Source organism: Corapipo altera, unplaced genomic scaffold, assembly GCF_003945725.1.
Source record: "Corapipo altera isolate COAL_440 unplaced genomic scaffold, ASM394572v1 126, whole genome shotgun sequence".
Classification (NCBI taxonomy): Eukaryota; Metazoa; Chordata; class Aves; order Passeriformes; family Pipridae; genus Corapipo; species Corapipo altera.
In genome coordinates, this window is record NW_020884937.1 from 2,668,086 (window position 1) to 2,689,896 (window position 21,811).

General features: G+C 42.6%; 1 protein-coding gene across 1 annotated transcript in view; it reads right to left on the reverse strand.

Moving 5' to 3' along the window:
• OBSCN (obscurin, cytoskeletal calmodulin and titin-interacting RhoGEF) overlaps positions 1–21,811 on the reverse strand; it is a 183,390-nt gene that overhangs the window by 17,864 nt on the left and 143,715 nt on the right. Inside the window, exons 92-103 of the mRNA XM_027660600.1 lie at positions 10,039–10,293; positions 7,625–7,748; positions 7,143–7,276; positions 6,686–6,798; positions 4,872–5,040; positions 4,291–4,372; positions 3,649–3,849; positions 3,039–3,099; positions 1,758–1,835; positions 1,281–1,453; positions 689–715; positions 39–191 (exon numbers count right to left, since the gene is read on the reverse strand). Of these exons, the coding sequence (XP_027516401.1) occupies positions 39–191; positions 689–715; positions 1,281–1,453; positions 1,758–1,835; positions 3,039–3,099; positions 3,649–3,849; positions 4,291–4,372; positions 4,872–5,040; positions 6,686–6,798; positions 7,143–7,276; positions 7,625–7,748; positions 10,039–10,293 (1,570 nt within the window). The remainder of the gene's footprint in view (positions 1–38; positions 192–688; positions 716–1,280; positions 1,454–1,757; positions 1,836–3,038; positions 3,100–3,648; positions 3,850–4,290; positions 4,373–4,871; positions 5,041–6,685; positions 6,799–7,142; positions 7,277–7,624; positions 7,749–10,038; positions 10,294–21,811) is intronic.

Consider the following 21,811-nt stretch of genomic DNA (forward strand, 5'->3'; position numbering starts at 1 on the left):
GGGTTCAGTTAAGGAAGGAAGCACAGGAGGACACTCACTTGGGGTTCTGCTGCAGGATCCCTTTCATGAAGTCCTTTGCATCTTCACTCAAGTGAACAACGTCAGGAATGGTCCATGAAATCTCCCCACTCTGGATGTTCAGGAGGGTTTTCCTGTCGTTCTCCCCAGCAAACGGAGACTTGCACGTGAGGCTTATTTATTGGACACCACAAAATAAAAGGAGATGGATTTTAGACCTTTATTTGCTGTTCAAATGACAGAAGCACAAGTGCCCTCCTGGGGTTTTAAGATATTTGAGGGACTCCGTGTGTGGGACTTGCTTGTGAGCAAGGTGTTCACTAATAAGTCATCTTTCACCCCAGCATTTCATGGCACTTCACTGAATCATTATTTATTTGGGATAATAGTAAGTTAAGGAATTAAAGCACAGTTACAGTGGGGTGTTGGCTAAAACAGGGAAGGGGGAGACTGAACCTCATCCACTGCTCCCACTGTGAACTACAAGGAATGCAGCTCTCAGGGAGAACAACCAAAGCCCTGGGAACCCAGGAAAGGAGGAAAACACAAAATAAATTGTCCTTATCATAGAAAGACTCAATGCTCCACTCAAATCCCCCACTTGAAAGTATTAGAGGGCTCTGATGGACAAAGGATTATTAAATGAGTCTTTAAAACAAGATTTGTTTACCTTAAATACGTGATGACTCCAACAGCCCTGAGGAGAAAGGGAGCACAAATGTCAGGTGTTTGTCACTGTTTATCCATCCTTCTCAAGCACACAGCCCCTCTTTCTGCCACTAGACACCCCCTTCTCCTCACCTTTCCAAGGAAAATAAATCTCAAAAGTTCTTTTCACCCTTCAGGTATTTTTTCCCCCCTTCAATATTTTTTAAAATTGTTCTCAAGCCATCTTCCAATTTTAAAGCACAGATAAAGGAAAGGGCTCATAATACTTTTTTTTTTTTTTTGAGTTTGTTTGCCTTTTCTAGAAAGCTCTTTAGGATCATTCTCCCTTGTTGCTGCCTCTAATAGAGATCATCTCCTCCAAGATGCTCCTTTGCATCAATGAGCTGTCAGAGCTCAATTATGGCTGGAAAAAACCCAAAAAATAGACAGAAGGAGCTTTAAAGGGCCCTGATGGCTTTTGGACTCTCAGGGTTCACTTCCAGTTTCCTACATAATTATCACTGCTCCATTTACTTATTAACAGTAAATGGATATTCAGGCCATCAAGGGCCTGAAAAAGCTTTTTAGGAAGATGAGAGATGAGCAGATATTACCAGATATCAGTGGCTTTTGACACCGGTGACAGAGAAACGATTTCTGGGGCAACAAACTCCGGAGAGCCGTATTTGCTGTACTGAGGCTCAAAGGGGGTGATCTTCTGAGCAAACCCAAAGTCACAGATCTTCAGGTCTTCCCTCTCAGGGTAAACCATGAGGATATTCAGTGGCTATAATATAAAAGAAAATAAAATAATAAAATAAAACAAAATAAAATAAACCAAAATAAAATAAAATAAAACAAAATAAAACAAAATAAAACAAAACAAAATAAAACAAAACAAAATAAAAACACAAAATAAAATAAAATTATAAAATAATAAAATAAAATAAAAGGAGAAACTTTACTTTAAATCAGGCAATATTTTCCATTTTAAGTAAGAAAATAATTGAATAATAACTAAATAATTCAAACATAGAACACCCATTCCCTGACAAAGAAGAGGCTGTGAAAAGCCTGTCATTGCACGTTACCTTGATGTCCAAGTGAAGGATGTTGTTGTCGTGAAGATATTTGAGTCCTTCCAAAATTTGCTTGATATACAATTTGACCTAAGAATCAAATGAATTATTAAATAATTATTAAACAGTAATAGTACATAGGAGGGTCCCTGATTCCACCAATATTTGTAGCATATGAGAGAGGGAGAAATTGAACCAGAAATACTTTTAAAAGTAGAATTGTCTTCTTTTATTATTCTTGCAGTTGGAATTAGATGTGAACCAAACATTATCCTGTGGAATGAAGCTGTGCCTCGTGTGTGACCCCTCTGCCCTGGTGGAACTTTCTGTATGTGAAAAAGTCCCTACTTTTTTTAAAAAAAAGAACAAAACAAAACAAAACAAACAAACAAACAAAAAACCAAACAAAAAACAAACAAACAAAAAAACCCCAACAAAACCAAACCAATCCTACAAAGATGCAAATTAAAAGAAATAAAAGAGACAAAAATCCTCAAGTTCGACAAACTTTATCAACTGCCATAACAAAAACTCAGCTCTGGCTTGGTTTAAATTAGGCAAACACATTTAAAATGCAAATACATCTTAAAAGTATGTTGTAAACCTATTTGTTGACCATATGCAGATCCAATCAGACTATGACTGTGAACATTTATATCTAGATTTGCATCCACATTCAGCTCTGGAAGTCCTTTACCTTTGCCATTTTATAGTGTCAGTTGATGTGTGATCCTTAAAGATCCCTCCCAGCCCAAACCATTCTATGATTCTATGATATTTCCCTCTGAGTATTCTAAGAAAAATCAATTTTCCCCATAAACGTGGGACACCTGACTACCAGATGGGAGATATGAAACATTTTGAACTTTGAGCACCAAGGATCTAAAAAAAAAAAGAACCCTTTAGAAACCATAATTTCATCCCTTTATTTTGGGGACTGAAAGGGAGTGGATAGAATTCAGTTACAAGGGGATAAACTGGTATTAAGCAAGCGAAGATACAGGAGCTCCAGGTGACAGAGAGCAAAGAAATGATAACACTAGAGCAAACATAATAATATTTTTCAGGCTGAATGCAATCCTGGTGGTCAAAACCACTGCCTGCTTCTAGTTACTGCCCAGAGAAACTCAACTTAGCAAAGCAAGTTGATGGGAACACATTTGAAGAGCTGATTGTGTTTTGACAGGTTGCCCACTGGTTTCAAAGACATTCCTCATAAGGAAAGACATTCCTCCATTAGGAAAATGCAGGTGCAACCAACTCTGGGCTCTCAAGTGAGGAAAGAGGAATTACCTCAGCTTCAGTGACCACACTCTTCTTGAACAAACGGTCCAGGAGCTCTTCACTGGAGCATCTGACGAGGGCATTAAGGGAGAGCAGAACTGCAGGTAAAAGCTCATTTTTGCAGCAGAATTCACCAGGTGGTCTCAGGCAATGTGATGATCATTAAAATCTCTACTGCTGTGCCCTTCTGACAGAGTTTTGGCTGCTCTAAACCTGTGCTCCTACAAGTGGGAGCTAAAACCTGTAGGTTTTGGTATTGCTTGTGCTAAAATCTACCTGTTGGCTACTGGGTTTTCTGCTCTGCACTGCCTTTTCCTGGTGCTCACCCAGACTGCATTTCATGGAAAAAAAAGAGTCCTTAACTTCCAGACATTTCAGAACAGAGTTTGGATGCTTAATAACCCATTCACACTTGGATACACAAGTATGATTTTACTCAACAGTACTGCAGTGAAGCTCCCACAGAGCTGTGCCACCCCGCAGTGCAGAGAAGGGCTCTGCATGTCCTTTTTGTCTCAGGCAAAACCGAAAAATTGTTAATTCATAAGTTTATTTAATAAACGGGCTCTACCCACTACTTCCCCAGCCTCCTCAGACAAGCTGCACAGAAAAAGGATACAACTCCAGAACCAAAATCAGTGTTTTCCTCGTTTCAAACTCATCCAGGAGCCGGGTAATTCTGTCGTGGGACAGGGAGGCGAGAATGTCCCTCTCTTGGTGGGCTCGAGACTTGGTTTTGCTTCGCAGAGGGATGAACTTGGCAGCACAGGACACTCTGTTCCCTTTGTGCACAACCCGTTTCACGAAGCTGAAGCAGCCCCTGTGCAGGAATCAAAGGACACAAGCCCTGCTCAGACATGGTTTAAAGAGCAGCAGGCAGAGAGTTTTCCACATCCTGGGCTTTGACAGCTCCCCACTGCCCAGTGCTTAAATTCTCCGGCATGAAAAGCTCGTTTTCCTGTCCGTGAGGTGCTGTTGCCCTCTCCTGGCTGCCTCCAAAGAGAAGCAAGGTGTCCACATAACGAGAAAAGCTGTATCAGGTGATGCAGGTGCTGACAAAGGCTGATGCCCGCACTTATGGGCTGTATGGACTGTCCCATCCTCTGTCAGAAACCACAGGAAAGCATTCCCAGCACACCTGCAATGGGTGACCTCCCACTTTTCCACTTTTCCACAGCTGGGCCCCCTCTGCCTCAGCAGCTCAGAAGGGCAATTAGATATTCCCTGGCAGTGATTATATAGAGCTGGAAAATTCATTTACCTTCCAATTTCCTGCTTCACCTCATAATGGGCATGGAGCTTTCTCCTGGTGGCCACTTTCTTTCCTTCTTGGTCTTTCTTAGCTTTGGAAATGAAGGAAAATATAAAGGTTAATAGTCAGACAGCAATGCCTTGCTAATAGTGTGCAGAGTTATCTCAGGACAATCTAAAGTAGGAAAAATAACAGAGATTCTCTGAACTTCTGCAGAGAATTAAGTGGAGCTGCTTGATAACAGAACCTGTCAATGTGAAATCTGGGGTTGCCCAGAGAAGCTGTGGCTGCCTCATCCCTGGAAGTGTTCAAGGCCAGCTTGGACAGGGCTTGGAGCAACCTGGGATAGTGAAAGGTGTCCCTGCCCATGGGAGGGGGTTGGAATGAGGTGGTCTTTAAGGCCCCTTCCAACTTAAACCATTTCAGGATTCTGTGATTTGCTTTTATACTGGATCTTGCTGTATTTAGCAATCTATAAATGCACACAGGAACAGAGAGCTGATACCATACAGGTACAGAGCACGACACCACCAGATTACACGTTGCCATGGCTATGGAAGCAACCCCTGCAGCTGAGGGAGTGGCATTACCTTCACGTACAACGAGCTCTGCTTTGCACAAAACCTCCCCTCCTGCATTTTTGGCAACACAGGTATAAACACCACCATCTTCCAAGGCAGCATCGTCCACCTCTAAGAAATACGTTGTCCCTTCCTTCCCCTGGTGGACTCTGTCACTGTCTGTCAGCAACGAAGTGCCCTGAAAGAAGGAAATGACATTTTAGCACTGGAAAAACCAAGATGGAAACAGATGTTTCTGCTCTTCCAGAGACAAGCTATGGGAGCAAAGCCATGACACAGACTGTTGAGGTCAGCAAATCTCCCCAGCAAAATGCTGGCTGAAGAATCCTCCATGTCCCAGTGTTCCCATTTATAGGAATGCAGGCTTGGGAGGGATCACCAGTGCCATGTGGTTGATTTTCCAGCTCTCCCAGCACACCATTCCTGAGCAGTCAGCCCAGGGAACACAAGGATCAGCTGCTTTGCTCCTGCCTGGTCTCCAGCTTGTGCTGGCACTTGTGGGGTTTGTAAGTCAGATGAGGAGCAGCTGAGGGAGCTGGGGGGGCTCAGCCTGGAGAAAAGGCGGCTCAGGGGGGACCTTCTCACTCTCTACAACTCCCTGACAGAAGGGAGGAGCCAGCTGGGGGTCAGGCTCTGCTCCCAGGGAATGAGGGACAGGACAAGAGGACACGGCATCAAGCTGTTCCAGGGGGAGGTTCAGGTTGGACATCAGGAGGAATTTCTCCACAGAAAGGGTGATTAGGCACTGGAACAGACTACCCAGGGAAGTGGTGGAGTCCCCATCCCTGGAGCTGTCCAAGAAAGGACTGGATGTGGCACTCACTGCTCTGGTTTAGTTGACATGGTGGTGTTTGGTCAAAGGTTGGAATCGATTGTCCTGGAGGTCTTTTCTAACCTTAAAGGTTCTGTGATTCTATATATTCCTAAATGCTATGAAGAAAGGGACAGGAGGGAGTGTGTGTGACACAGAGGGTAGATTGTGAGCATTTGCAAAAGGTCCCTATAGCAGTAAAATGCAACATAAATATATATAATACAATATATACATATATGTATATAATAAAATATAGGTGGAGTGAAGCCTATTCCCACACATAAAATGTCAGTCTCAGAGCTGTTCCTTTTCATACTGGAGCAAATTTTAACTTAGAGTAAATCACTCCACAGCAGCACCAGCTCAGTGCTTGGTGGGAGCCAGAAAGTACCAGATGTTAGAATTATTAGGGAAGGAATAAAGAATAAGACACAAAGCATCATTTAATAAATCCATGGCTTGGTACTGTTGCAGCAATGTCCTTTGTAACCCCTTCCAGATGAGGATTGACAGAGCAACTTGGGGCTTCTTTCAGCAATATGACAAGATATGGCAGCAATATTCTAAAGAATAATAAATTATTTCTCTTTCCTTTCTGTGGGATTTTCATTGTCCTTGGTCACACTCACTTTAACAATTAGTTGCAGAAAAGATACATAGCCTGGAAGTCATGTTGACAATTGGAATAAACCACTCCTAAGCCCATCCCCAGCCCCAAACAACAGCACACATCTCAGTGACTCTCAGGAAGGAACCAGTTTCCTTTCCTGCTCATCTTGGTCCCCAAAACCATCTGGGTTGCTCTGTCCGAAAAAGGATCCCCAAGTGGCACTGGAGACAACACAGGGTGAGACACAGGGATGGTGGTTCCAGTGAGAGCAGCTGGTTCCACAAACCCTACAGACATGATCCACAATCAGTGTAAGATGTGTGGGATGAAAGAGCAGAAGACATTCCCTGTGGAAATACAACACTAGAGTCCTTTCTGTGGTCTTCACTCTGCACTCACCTTAAACCACAGCACGGTGGGTGGAGGGGTTCCCTCGATGACTGCCTGAAATTTGGCACGTTCCCCAGAGTTCACCTGCACATCCTCTATTGTCACTTGCATGTAGGGAGGACCTGGTGGGACACAAGGGTTTGCTCCATGCACAATGCCGTAACTTTATCCCCAGTGTGCTGATGTAGGTGGAGTTACTCAAATGCTGTTTATAGGATGGGCCATTTAGGGTACAACATCTTAGTGTCAAATCAAGAGGTACCACAGCAATATATTTGGGTTTCTTTATACTGGCATTACTTTTAGGCTTCTTATCTTCAGGGTTACCTATTATTTTTTGTTTAATCGACAGTTACCAGTTGAAAAAATGGAATTGTTAAAAAAATCAGCCATGGGGAGTTGATACCAAAAGAGAAGACAGTGGCAATTTTGGAATGTGGGAGAGGGAAACAGGGTGTGTTCTTACTTGTTGGGGTCTTCTCCTCAGTCTTATACACACGTGTTCTTTCCGTGGTCTCAATATAAACTTCACTGTGCACATCCCAGACCACATCTCTTTCTCTCCTGTACCAGCCTCCTGCCCCTGCCTCTGGTGAGGTTCTGCCATGAAGCCCAAGAGAAAAGATCAAGGTATTGTCACATACAGTGACAAGAGGTGCAGGATTTCCCCTGCCATGGACCTGTTTAACCAGCAGACGAAGAGTTATTTACTTAAAATTAACACGAGAGGAATCTTGGTTTGGGGGAATGAATTTCTCTCCAACCTCTTCTACCCTTCTTTGACAAAGCATGTGCCACCAGGATTCTAAAATTTATGGCAAACCTACAAGAACCTGTTCAAGTCACCACCTGGTTCCTCCACAACAGAGAACTTGATTTGCTTGCAGCAGAGTCTGCCCCACTCCGAAATCCCTATGTGTTATATCAATCTATGGAGATGGCATTTACCTGTCGATGGGAACGGTGCGTTCCCGAGCGCTTCCGTCTCCAGCAGCTGTGTCTTCCTGGGAAGGACCAGGGCTGGGCTTTGGCACACTTGGTTCTTCAGCTGAAACCTGACTCTGTGCTTTGTCTGGCAGCAGAAACAGGGCAAGTTAAACACGTCACCTAAGACAGCACACCTGAAACCCAGAGCAAGCCTCCGGGGCCTTCTCCAGTCTGCCTGGAGTTAGAACCGAGTCCAGCTGAGTGCAGTCACTGAAGCTCAGAGGAGATTTTGGCCCTTTTGCAAAGACCACAGGAAGCAAAGGGGTTGAACATCAGAGAGACTGAAGGGTGGCATGTTTCTCACTGGGAAATATTAATTTTTCTGTAAGGAAACACACACAGACAGAGATGGGAAAGGCAGTCTGTAGGGACAGGGAGAAACAGGACAACTGGAAGGATACTGTGGGTTCATCCATCCTTTATAGGAGATAATTTATCTGTGTTGGAGTTCCAGCTCATGGCTGTGATGAAATCATAGAATCACAGAACTGTTTGGGTTGGAAAAGACCTTTCAGGTCATCAAGGCCAACCATTAACCCAGCACTGCCAAAGCCAGCACTAAACAATGTCCCCAGGTGCCACATCTACACATCTTTTAAATATATCCAGGGAAAACCAACATTAGCTTTGTACACATGAATATTTCAATTAAACCTTGTTAGGAGAGCAGCTCTTGACTCACTGCTGTGATCACAGACAGCATCAGTGACGTGATTAAACTCATGTCAATGTAAAAGTGGTGGTCAAAGCAGGTCCTGGGTGGGGATATGATTAATTTGGAGAAAATATGGAGGCACATTCTTACAAGAGAACCATGTGGTATTTTAACATCAGCATTGCTGCACCTCCAGTAGGTTCCTGGAAAATATCTTTATAGAGCTCTAAGTTATACCAGAACAAGGTTTGGCATCTGGGACTTATAGGAACAAGGAAACAAAAATTTGGTGCAGTTTGATGGCAGTTCAGGTATTTTTCAACTTTTTTCATTAATTATTTTATGAGACATATCTTTAAAACCTGATTTGATCTTCCATTCCAAAAGTACACGACTGTCTTCTGATATTGGAATTACACCATGGGATAAAGTGCATCGTCTCCTTTTCCATTTTTGGAGAAAAAGTTAAATCAAGAGGGTTCTTCCCTCCAACAGGAAGGGCCTTTTCGGGGAGCATTTAATGGATGCTTGGTGCTGAATGGTTTTGGAAAAAAGTTTCTAGAAATCACATAAAACAGCTTCATGGGGATGGAAAAAGTGGTTATTCAAGACATTGCTGACAGGTTAGTGGGATTGTGCTTTCTTATCACAATTGAAATATTTGCCTTCTTTTTAGTCAAAGCATGTGATCATAGGGACAGTTATCGAGTTTTCATCTGATTAAAATAACTCCCTATAAAATATTTAATTTTGCTCAATGAAAAACCTGAAAAACCATCTCATTCACTATTGTATTTCCTCTGTAGTTATGACTAAGGAAATAATCTACTAGTTGACGTTTTACTTCAGATTTTTGAGTCATCCTGCTTCACCAGGGTATTATTGCCAAGGATGATTTCCTACTAGAAAGGGAAAAAAAAGGTTTTAAAGCCCTGTCATTTTTTATGCTGTTATTTTGGGTCTGATTCCCTGACCGGCTTTTATCCTTGTTCAGTTTTAAACAAGAATATCTTATTTTTTAAACAGTATTTGGATCTGAGGCTTACTTGACAGAACAGTTATTCTGGTTTGACACAGACACAGCTGAGACAAGTTGTTATGGCAGAAGCTGAAGGAAGAGTAGAAGGGTTGTCTCTCATCTGGGATTTTTTGAAAACAATGGAAAAACAAAGGACTCAATATCTTGGCAAGACAGTCACACACATCACTGGGTTTAGTCACATAGGTGCTGCTAAGGAGTCTGTCAAGGCTCCAGGGTCAGTGAAATTCAGCTGAACTTGATGCACTGAACATCCTGTAAAACTTCTGTCAGAGGATCCAGGGGTGTTAAACACATTTCCAGCTTGTTTATGGCAAAAACTAAAGCAATTGCCCTCACCCACCCCACCAAACCAAACCCCAAATAACTTCTATAAATGTAAAGGAGGGATCTCCTGTTCCCATTCCCTCCATCTTGGGCAGGTGATGAATCAAACTGTACTTCAGACATGGTTTTCAAACATCTCCTGTTTCCTGAAAGATCTGCCCCATTCTTATATCCCACCTAACCCCAACCCACACCCCCACGTTTCTTGGGGTCTGAATGTCCTCTCTTAATCTTTGTCTGTTCAAAACACATTGAAACAGAAAAATGAGGTAAAAACTATCTTTGCTGGTATGTTCAGTGTTTCTCTCTCTCTTGACTCCCACGGGACATCTCCCAGATCCATGCCCAACCTACCATGGCCTCCAGGAGCCTGGGTTTGGGTGCTGGCTTCATGAACCAGCACAGGGGGCCCAGCTGCTGTTTCTGAGAGGTTTGGAGGAACAGACCCAGGAAGGCCAAGACCACCTTCTCCTCTCATGCCCAGGGGAAGAGTCACCAGCATCGATGCCGAGTCCATGAGTGTCCTCAGGGCTGTCTTGATCTCCTTGTCAGCGCGTTGGAGCGAGGCCTGGACAGAAGTCTCCATCCTTGGCTGTAGGGGAGTCATTCCTACAGGCAAGAACAACAGCTTTTCTCTCTCAAGGGCAAAAAGAGAAACAGCAGCACCGCCCAACCCATGGGAATCTTTGCAATTGTATCGTCTGACTCTCCTAGAGCAGAGAGTTGATGTGGAAACGCTTATTCCAGCAAGAGGGAATGTGGCTGAGACTTGGAATAAGAAAGTTGGCACAATGTGCTTTGGAAAGAGGTGTCCCCCCAGGCTGAGGACACTGTCCCACACTGTGTGCACATGTGGGGTCTCCCCAGACAGTGGAACAAAGGATTCATTTCCCAGCTAAACCCTACATTGCCTGGTCAAAAATACCTTTATTAATCATAGAATATCCTGAGCTGGAAGGGATCCACAAGGATCATCAAAGTCTAACTCCCGGCCCTGGACAGGACAATCCCAACAATCCCACCCTGTCCCTGACAGTGTTTTACAAACACTCCCTGAGCTCTGTCAGCCTTGGGGCCGTGACCACTGCCCTGGGGAGCCTGGTCAGTGCCAACCACCCTCTGGGGGAGGAACTAATCACTGGTTAAGACCAATGACCTGAACTCATTGCACTGATACAGATCCTACGTGCCAGGAGGACGTTGTCCTCACAGGGAAGAAGGAGGGAAAAGGCACCAGTGCCATCAGTGGCTCTGGAGAAGGGCACGGGAAAGAAGGGAAGGTTTTTCTGCTTCATGATAGGACGGCACAAAAGCCGTTCTTTGCTCCTGGGTGACGTGTTTGTCCTACTTTACCATTTCTGGATATTTTTGCTGGGCTTTGCTGCAGGAGGTACCTAAGACCTTTAAGTCTGTTCTCAGCTATGCCTTTGCAAGATACCCCAGAAGTGAAGTCATCTGGTCTGTACAGTCATGCCCAGGAGTGGTGCAGAGGAGAGCATCATACAGAGGAAGAGAAAGAGGTAACTGCCTCAAGAAACTCACTGTCTTGAAGGCAGAGAGAAGACAGAAGCTTTAAACACCAAAAAATGGACTTTCAAAGCATAAGCTTTTGCAGAATGGCCACCCAGGAGACAAATACCATGGTTTCACCTCCACCCAGTGATGGTAGAAGCAGCTACTCTAGAATGGGATCATAGGAGCTCAGGAGTTCATCTCATCAATTTACTGCCCAATAAACCTTCCACAAATCTTGAAGAGGTACAAAAAAGGGAGAGATGATGTTTAGGGAAGCCCCCAAGTAACCATCAAGGCAGGCAAAATGCATGTCAGACAAAGAGAAATCGTCATGTTCATGATGTGATTGCTCACCAAGCAAGAGAGAAAACTCAAACCATTGCGTGGTTCAAGAAAAAATAAGAGCACTTGGAACAAAGATCTCTGACTTGTTTAATGTCATTGACATGTGAGCACATCCTGTAGCTGTTTAGATTCTCCTCCTTTCCCACCCTTAAGGAAGTAGATTCTCATGATAGGTCAAGTTTGGATCAGCTCCCTTTGAAGACACATCGCTTGTTTTTTGTTTTCAATGGTCATAGTCGTTATGAAATATTTATTTTCCTAATTTTTTGATGGAAAAAGCAAGTTTTGCTCACTCGGTGCCCCAGACTGACCCTCAGTGTTCGTCAGCACTGGGATGGGTGGAATATTTTAAGTATTTTCCTAGAGAAATATTTCGATTCCCTGGTGTTCCTGTTGTGATTGCTGCCAACTGGTGCTGACCTGTGAGCTGGGCAGCTGCCAACAAGGAATCTCTTTGGAAAGGTATGAAACACTCAGGATCTCTCTGAGGAAATACAGATAGAGATATAGAGGTTATATATAATCACAGGTCTCCTCCATACCGCTAAAACCACCACTTTCACAGCTGTTTAGGGATGTTACAGCACCTTCTTCCTTCTTTAGGACACTGACTCAAGCTGCTGACCTGAGGAACTTAAATATCCACCAAGGTACATGGAACCAACACCACAGTGATGACACACCCGTGATGGACAAAAATTCCCAATTCTAAAATCCCACCCCACATCTCCTCCAGACCACAGCCAGGGAATTGTGTCCAAGACTGACACGCATTTTGAAGTTCCAGTTCAGTCTCAGAGAAGGACCCAAGAGGACAAACATCGTTCAAGATTATTGACTCATAGGCCTGAGTTGGAAATACCCCTAAGAACAGATCCTTCCACTTCAACAGTTCTGAAACTTTCTGTAAAAAAGCAGCCAGAGCCCAACTGAATTACTGTTCTTGGGCCATGATTCAGCTCCTGCTGAAGTCAGGGGGAGAAGAGGATGAGCTGATGGAATATCAAATGCCATAACAAAGAACACAGAAACCCAAGTATTTCAGTGACAGCTGATGCAAGACATTTATTGATATAAACTCAGCATTTAACAGCGTATCTTGCATTGGATTTTTTTTTTTTTGGTGTGTGTTTTTTTTTTCTTTTTGTACCTCAAGCAAACTGAAGTTTCCACTTTATTAATACCCATTTACCTGCAGGAATTTTAGTAAAACATCCACTGTATTAAAATCTTTCATACAGCTGTATGTTTTCAGCTACAAGAAATAAATCCCTACACGTCTCATTAGTTATCTACAGAGTTTAATCACTTACAAGCATAATTTTTAACCTCTAGGAAAATATTTTGAAGGTATATGTAATGAACTTTTCATAAACCTTTCACTTTTTGAACAGAGGATTTTAAAAATTCCTTTCAATTGTTTCTCTGTTGCTTAAATTTCAAAAGAAAATGTAAACAGATGTTAATTGCTTTGAGCTAATGAATCAAAGTATAATTATTTCTTCTATGACCATCTGAACTGCAGCCTTAGAGTGTCTTTAGAAAAACCTGAGCATCAACCACAACAGGAGGAAACCTCCACGTTCCTTTACACATCTTCATTAACTTTTGAATGAATATCATATTTTAAAAGCTTACCACAGGGCAAATTCTTTTCTCAGCAGTATCTTTGTAAATCTGAATGAAACCCACTTCTTTCAGTGGAATTTTTCTAGGTTGATACTGGAATAACTGAGATCAGAATCAGGCCCAATATAAAAGAAATATTTCCAGTTCTGAAAGTATTTCCCCATTGTGTGTCTGTTACTTTCCAATGTACAGTGCAATATATGAAAAAAGCACTAATATATATATCCATTGTATTGCTGATTATAAAACAAACAGTATAAACCAAGGAGATGTTATAAAAAAACGGGAGAGTACCATAAAGGAAGTTTGATTTCCTTCACCACACATAACCCCTGGAAAAGCATCCTATATCATGAAGGTAGTGCACGTTATATTCCACACAACATCCTGTCTGGATGCAGAGAGTGAAAGGCTGTGAAATCACTGCGTTCATTTTAGTCAGCACGTGATCAAGGTGCAGCCATGGAAGGGAAAAAAAAATAACGTGTTCTTTTCTGCAAGCACCTCTTGTGAATTCAGTCCCTGTCAGCTGGAATATTTCACCAAGACTCCAGAACAAGCTCCTCAATATTACCTGGCCAGGAAACGCTGAGACAACAACCACACACACATTCCCAAGGCAGAAACTCGCTCCATCCTCCCTCCTCACGCTGCTCGGAAATCCGGCAGTGCCCAAGGATTTCTGGTTTCCCTACACCTCCAAAGGGAAAACATTTCCTGTTGCAACACTTGTAGAGAGCTCAGCTAGGACAAAGTGTGGGGATTTTTTACCCTACTCCCCTGTCAGCCACAGGTCCTGCTGAGATCAATGACAAACTCCATCTGACTTCAACTGGCACCAAGGTTGGGCCTGTGAGCTCGTTTCTTTCCAGGGCTGAGCAGCTTGTTGAAGGTCTGTGCAACATCCCTTTTGGGGGAAGCCAACAGGAATGGGCTCTGTGCATCTCAGCCTTCCCCTCCACCTGCATTCCCACTGCAGAGCTCCAAAGGAACTCCACAGAAAGCAATCCCTCTACAAGACATCCCAGCGTTCCGGGTTACAGTAACATGATGCAACTCCAACTGGCAGCTCAATACATTTTGAACAGGTCTATTTTTCAACCAAACATTTATGGTAAAGCTCTCTTTTCTCCTTCTCTTTTTTTTTTTTTAAAATATATTTTTGTGCTCCTGCTACTTTGCAGTAGCTCAGTGGTAAATTCCTCTCACCACGTATAGGATACATCATCCATCCATCTGTTAGCAGGAATGTTTCACCACTGGCATGTGCAGGAGACCAAATACTAGTCCAGTAATATTTATTGGCAAAGACCACATTTATGGTTCATTTAAGACCACATTTGCGATTCTCTACACGTTGTTAGTGTATGATTGCAGATGCAGAAATCATTTTCTGCAGCACTTTAACCTTTAAGTGCACATAAAGTAAATTATATTTTAAAAGATATGGTATATAAATGCTATATAAATCCACTTCACTAGAATGCAGAATAATGAAACCTACATTATTAGACAACTAGGAAGTGGATTTGAAAATAACAGTCACTTAAAAAAAATAGTCTTTTTCACTTAAAGCAGAAAAACAAAACTCTTGTTTCCTCATGACAGTGGGATTTTCACCACTGACTTTAGTAAAACTGGGATGTCAACCAAAAGGCCTGAGCAGCCCTTTGCATCCCTAATAAATGTAATATTTACTATATATTTAATTCTGTGACAGGAGTTTAGACTAATGTAACCAGACTGTGTGTGTTGAAAGGTTTATGAAGAAATTTTGGTAGAGCTAAGTGGTGTCAAAAGTGTAGAGCAGAGTCAAAGCAATGTGAAGCTTCATGACCTTTGGGCCCACACAGTGACAGGAGACACTTTAGCTGGAAAAAATCCTCCTATCCTGGGCTGCTGAAAGATGCTGAAAAGCTTGTTTTTCACCCTCTTGCCACACCATGAATTGGCACATGAAACAATTTTTAAGTTCATGGACAAAAACGCACTTTTCCACTCGTACTTCTGTCCTAGGTAGAAGAATCAGGCTTTTCCCAAACCCACCATCACTGCTCCACTATGGAATGATATATGTTCACCTCGGTCAAAGCCTTTAAAGCTACAAACTGTTCTGACAGACTGTTCCCTTTAAGACTGGAAAAGCTCGCCATATGGTACTTAAACGTATTTTCCTCCAAGGTATTCCCTTGTAATCCTTGCCACCAATCCCCCTCACCTATGATGACTTCGATTATTTATTTTTTTTTTTAATTGTTTTTTTTATACAAAAAGCGGCTTTCTCTTTTTTTGCGTTAAAAACCATGCTCGCGTCCGGCTCAGCTCTGGGACAGGTCTTCTGCGCTGATGTGCAAGGTGACAGGCTCGCCCACGGTCCCGTAGCTGAGGGTTCTGGTGGAAACTTCAGTTTTAAAGCTCGACTGGCCGCTGTCCGCCGAGCGCTGGACTTCGGTGCAGAAGGAGGGTTTCACCGTGAAGGAAGGGCCCGGAGAAGCCGCCGCCGCCGCCGGGCGGGAATCACTCACACGGAAGGAGATGTTGGAGGGGGTCACCCGGGATGCCGACACAAACACGCCCCCAGGGACGTGCTCCTCATACTGGCTGAAGAACCTCTGCCTGGGCTCGGGCACCACGGGCCTGCCCAGGTTCAGCAGCACCGGCTTCCCGATGGTCGGCTCGTTAATCTCCGTCTGGAGCACCGAGATCTCGCAGGGCCGCTCCGCCGCGGGCGCCTGGTCGTCGCACCTGTAGGTCTCGCCCTCCCGGGGGACGTAATCCTCGAGGTCCTCCAGAGTTAGGATTTTGCCGTTGTGGGTTAAGATCTTGCGGTCCCGGGTGCTGATGTCGTCCGCCTGCGGCTCCTCGGGCTCGTCGACTATGACGACGGTGTCGTCCTCGTTCTCCTCTTGGATCACTTCAGCAACCCCCTCATCCACAGGCCAAGACACATCTGGCTCATCCACCTCCTCCTTAACCTCTGGACTCTCCAGGGCGAACACAAGTTCGTGCTGGTCTCCAGCAGCTGCCTCAAAACTGAAGACCAAAGGCTCCCCCACGCAGGCGAGCAGGGGGCAGGCGGCGTCTGACCCACAGTCAGCACTTGCTTCCTGCAGGAAGCTCTTTCCTTCGGTTCCACAATCCATGAATGAATCATTTCCTAGTTGCTCGGACCCACATGGGGAGTTTCTGTCTTCGTTGCTGACCTGAGGCCCTTCCTGCTCGGTTGTGTACACCAGGGGCTGGATGTCACCTTCAGAGAGCCCCTCACTGGGCAGAGATTTGGACTGTTCCACCAACTTATTGTTGGAGTTGTTTGTGTTTGGATCATCTTCTGGGGAACGCCTTGGCCTTGAGCTGGGAAAAGTGAATGTCAACACCCCTGACTCATCTTTTTCTTGTTTCACTGGGGAAGAGCCTCTTTTCCTTGCAGGTTTTGGCGATTTTTTCACCTTGAATTCAATTATTTCTTCCACTTCAACCCACTTGGGCTTCTCCTCCACCTTGCTCTCTACGACCTCTCTCGCCGCTGCTCCTTGCCTGTCCTCTGGTTCTGTGACATAAAGCCTGGGCACAGCAGACTTGGGTGCTGCCTCCTGGTCGTGCCTATGGACGGGTTGCCTGATCTTGGAGACAAAAACCGGCTCTGGAGTTGGCTCTGCCCTCGGGGAGCGGGAAGGAGAATGACCCGAGGGAGAACGGGCAGGAGAAACCCTTCCCCTTTGTCTTGGGCTCTTCACCACAGTGGTTATGGTTTCCTCTCTGATGACAGAAAGGGTTGGAACGGAGTTGGCGGGAAGATGAGACTTTTTTGGGAGCCACATTCCATCAGCACATGCCGTGGTCGCTCGGGGTACTGCAGTGGGGTTAGTTTTGGGAGCACTCCAGCCTTTGGTGAAGCAGGTCACTTTGGGAGGGGGACACACACAACTCACACACCCACATGCCCATCTCCACCTCCTTTCTGATCCAGGGAAAACCTCAGTGCCTTTTCCTCAGGTGAACCCCAGCCCCATTAACCCCTTGAGTGCACGAACACACAACGAGCAAGTCCAGCTGAGAATGTTCTTCCTGTGCTTGTGTTGGCCATCTACTGTTCTACTTTGGACCCACAGAGCAGTTTCACCCCAACATTTTAAATACTTCAACCTTTTTCTGAGTATCCTTGGCTAAAATCCTGGATTTATCCACCTCAATGGCTAAATGCCCTTTATTACAGTAGGGTCAGCAGCTTTCTCTTTTTTAATAAATGTAACATATCTCTATTTTGTTTATCAAAGCTCTTTTGAGGCCAGAGATCTGCATTTCCACACGCAGAACAGTTGCATTAAAAGAGAATTAACCCTTAAGATGTGCAGACAACCAGGAAAAGAAAGAACATTTCCTGCATGAGTCATCTGTACCAAAATGACTTTATTTTTACCCTTCATAAAATTATTATTGCAGACACAGCCTAATCCTACTAACTCCAATTGACACAGGAACACCAACCAATATGGGATGCATGACTATGATTTCTCAGCATATTTCTGCTGGCCTTACTTTAGATTTTTTGACATATCCAAAGCAGATAGGACTTCAGGGATGGTGTAGAGGCCTCATCCCTGTAAAACATCCAAGGTCAGGTTGGACAGGGCTCTGAGTAACCTGAGCTAGTTGAAAACGTCCCTGCTCAACGTAGGGGTTTGGACTAGATCAGCTTTAAAACTCTCTTCTACCCCAATATCTAAACCCAGACTTAAATACTTTTAATTTATATGTTTCATGTGGTGCAGTTTTTCCTGCAGGTTTTTCTGTGGAGTTTCTTACATGGCAAAACTTGCAGGTAAGGGCAGGGTTTGCTTTGCAAGCACAAGGAAGATAATGCTCTACTGCTGGTTCTGTGGAAATCACAGGAAAAGCTCATTTTGCCTCTGTGTGGAGATTCTGTCCCTCCCTCCAAGGAATGGGATTAAAAAAATAGAATTAACCTGAAGGTAAAAACAATGGCCTGAACTGAGCTTACGAATCCAGGCTGGTATTGCCTTCTCCTATGGAGAACAGATTTCTTTCCACCATCAACCTTTCCCTTTGAGGATGTGGTGAGGTCCAGAACTGGATAAGCTACAGTGAGATTTATTTCCTTCCAGAATGTTCTCTCTTCCCCTGATCATTTCCACTGCTTTACTCATTCCCCCAGTTTTTTTTGTAGGCCTTGAAGGCCTGTGCAGAGCCTTCATAATGGCCACGGGGCCTTTCTGAATTACACAAAAAGAATCGTTTTAGATAAAGATGAAAATGAATCCTGGTGTGCTTGGTCCACACTTTGCTCTACGTTGCAAGGTTCAGAAGCTTTTTTTTTGGGGGTGTCTGGGATTTGCATACATAGAACATTGTTCAATCCCATCCCTCAATTATCTCTTATTTTCTGCCAATAGTTTCAAAGTTCCTCGGCTCCCTACACATTAAGGAGAGCTGGAACGTGCCCTGAGACAGTTGCTCCAAAATTTTACCCCATCAGTGTCCCAGTTCCAGCTAAGTCCACTCTTACAAAACTTCATGACCTCAAGAGGAAGGGAATTGTTCTGAGATCCTCCTCATAAATTTACCAACCTCTTTTGAGGCTGCAGCCTTTCATTTGGGATCCCATCTTCTTATAAGCCCCTGATCCCAAATGGACCAAGCACCTGGATCTTAAGAAATAGTCACCACTGAAAATAATAACAAAAATAAAAGATAAGCAGCTCTTCTGGCAACTTCAGTTGCCATTTCCCACATTCTGCTCACCAACCGAAGTAAAACAAGTCAACTTAAGCATCATGTCCAAGTCAAGGACTGATTTTAGCAATAGTACAACCTTGGAAGTAATCCATTTTCCCAAAATATCCAGTCTACAGTTATTTACTGCCATCAGGACGTGATTTGAATAGTCTTGAGGTGCTCTGAAGGCCTATCACACAAGGACAGTGTTGCCCTTCCCATATATGAAGCAATTTTATAATGTATTCCTTTTTTATAATGTATTTCTTTTTTATAATGTATTTCTTTTTTATAATGTATTTTTTAATAATTTACTTCTTTTTTATAATGTATTTCTTTTTTGTAATGTACTTTTTAATAACGTATTTCTTTTTTATAATGTATTTTTTATAATATACTTCTTTTTTATAATGTATTTCTTCATGATACTTAGAGAGAAGAAGACAAATTGGGATTTTAATGAGCTTCTGGTCTACATATGACTGAGAAAATACTTCTTTTTGCTGCAATTTATGTATATTATAGGTATCTAATACAAACCAGCCTCCAAGTATCCAAAAAGACCAAATTCAAATTAGAAACAGAAGGGGATAAAAATATTCATCTTCCTTCTGCTTCATCGTAAAAGGCTTTCCTGAGAAATTTAAAATAGAAAGCCAGAAGAAACCACTGTGAGTTGTGAGATATTTGTTAAATTTATAGATATTTGCAGGTAGACAGTTCTCAAAGCTGATTTGTTTTCAACACTGAATATTTTTCACATGTAATATCCTCAAATACCTGCCCCAGGCTGTGTCTGAACCAGTGCTGCTATTTTTTAAAAGGGATTTAAAGCATTTTTTTTTCAAAGGTGATCACTTTACATAGCTCAGAACTCTGTGGGATCCAGTGGGATGGGAATGAACACACTTGCATGGCCAATGAACACAAGCTTGTTATTGGATCATGCAGAGGCAGCAAAGCAAAACACAAATGTTACCAAAAAAAAATTAAATAAAAAAAAATAAAAAATCAGCACTTACATGATGATGGTTTTCTTGGGCACTTTAGTCTCTTGTTCAGTGACTACAAAGAAAACAGTATGAACAGCATGGGGTTAAAGAAAGGCAAAAGCTGAAATGATTAAATTATCTTTGCTCAGTTAATCAAAATAAACCGGAGTGAAAACCAACCAACTGTACCATCCCATCCATGCTTTCTGTGGTTATTTCCAGCATCATCCTTAGTGTTTCTCACCAAGAATGAGAATCCAGAATGTTCTCTGAGCGGTGAATGATTTCGCTTTGAAATTAAATATTTAATTTAGAGAGAGATGGCAAAAAATCTGTTTATTCTACCATTTTGGTTTGGCAGGTCAGAGCTAGAAAACAAGGTCCTTATTTAATATTTTTCTCCTATAAATAAGGAAGTGATGGTGTCAGAAACCTGAAAATGCCTCGGTCTGGAAAATCCTGGAGAGCTGAAATTCTTTCAACTGTGATTTCACTTCCTAGAAAAAGAGTTTCCCCAAACACTGAATTTTTGTCAAGCTTTTGTGGACTTGATGTAAAACCCAAGCTGATAACAATGACAACTAAAATCATCATCATCAGTGCAGAAAATCAGCATTAAAAAAACCCCAAATCCTAGGAAACCCAGGAGAGCCTTGTTATCCATCTGTGTCTGCTCCTTTTTTGTTTCTTTTTTGCTCTAATTCGCAATTTTTCCTGAACCTTTTCCCATAACAAACTGGAAGCTGTTGATGCATATCAAGATCAAAAGTAATGATTGAAGGATTCTGCAAATATTTTCTAAAACTGGCATTTCTATAAAGCAGAAAGATACCATTTGAAGAGCTAATTGAGATTTTCGGCAGCTTTCCCATCCTATCTGCTGGAATAAAATAAAGGCACTGTTTGAACCAGGCTGTTTTGAACACACTCTGAACTGCTGAACCTGTTTGAGATCTAGAAAAAAAACACCAGCAAGCCCCACTTTTTATTTAATAAACTGGTAAAATTTCTAAAAAAACCCCATAATTTAATTCTCAAAGCAATTTGTCCAGCAATTGGTTTTCAATTTTCCATTTTATAATCAATAAGCTCTGGTAATTCTCACTTGGTGCAATTTAAGTGAACTGTCACTTAAAAATATGTCTATAAAATCACACCCACTTCTTGCCCAGGGAATTTAGAGTGTCTGTATTATTTGCTAAATAACTGGTGATTAGTGCTGATGTTTTCAATGGTGCCCCAAACCTGCCCTGGCTGAAAATTAAAAATACATTTGCAGTATTAGATGGAATACTTTAACCTAATTTTCCTTCTGCTTCACTTCCAAGGGCTCTTTCCTGCCTCAGGTGAAAACACAAATCCCATCATAATGAAAAAGAATTTCGTGCAGATGTTGATGTTTAATGTCTGACCTAGAGCTCATGTTTTCTTTGCAGAGCTTTGTCTCATTTATGCCTGTAAAACTCTGGAATGATTTCCTCTAGAATGGAAGGAATTGCTGCAGAATCGGGTGGGTTTAAACAAAATCTGTTTGGGAATTTTGACTTTATGCTTTCTGGGTAAGCAAAGGGCAAAATTGTTTTCAAGTATTTACCCCTGAACACAATTACAATATGACCATTTACCTATCCTTAATTCATATTTTTTTTGTATAATTCAAATCCTTTTTAAAATGGTGGAATGATAATTATACAATGATGTCAGATGAACTGAGTGCTCAAAAAACTTGCTGCACCCAGGTTTGAGATTTTCAGTGAATTTTCAAATAATATTGTGCAATTTTAACACAACTTTTAGAAAATCTCATCAAATAATATCACGAAATTAACCCATAAGTGGTATCTGAGTAAAGACTCTTAAAGAGTGAAGAGTTCTGATGTAAATAAGTGTTAATTAATTTGATTATACAC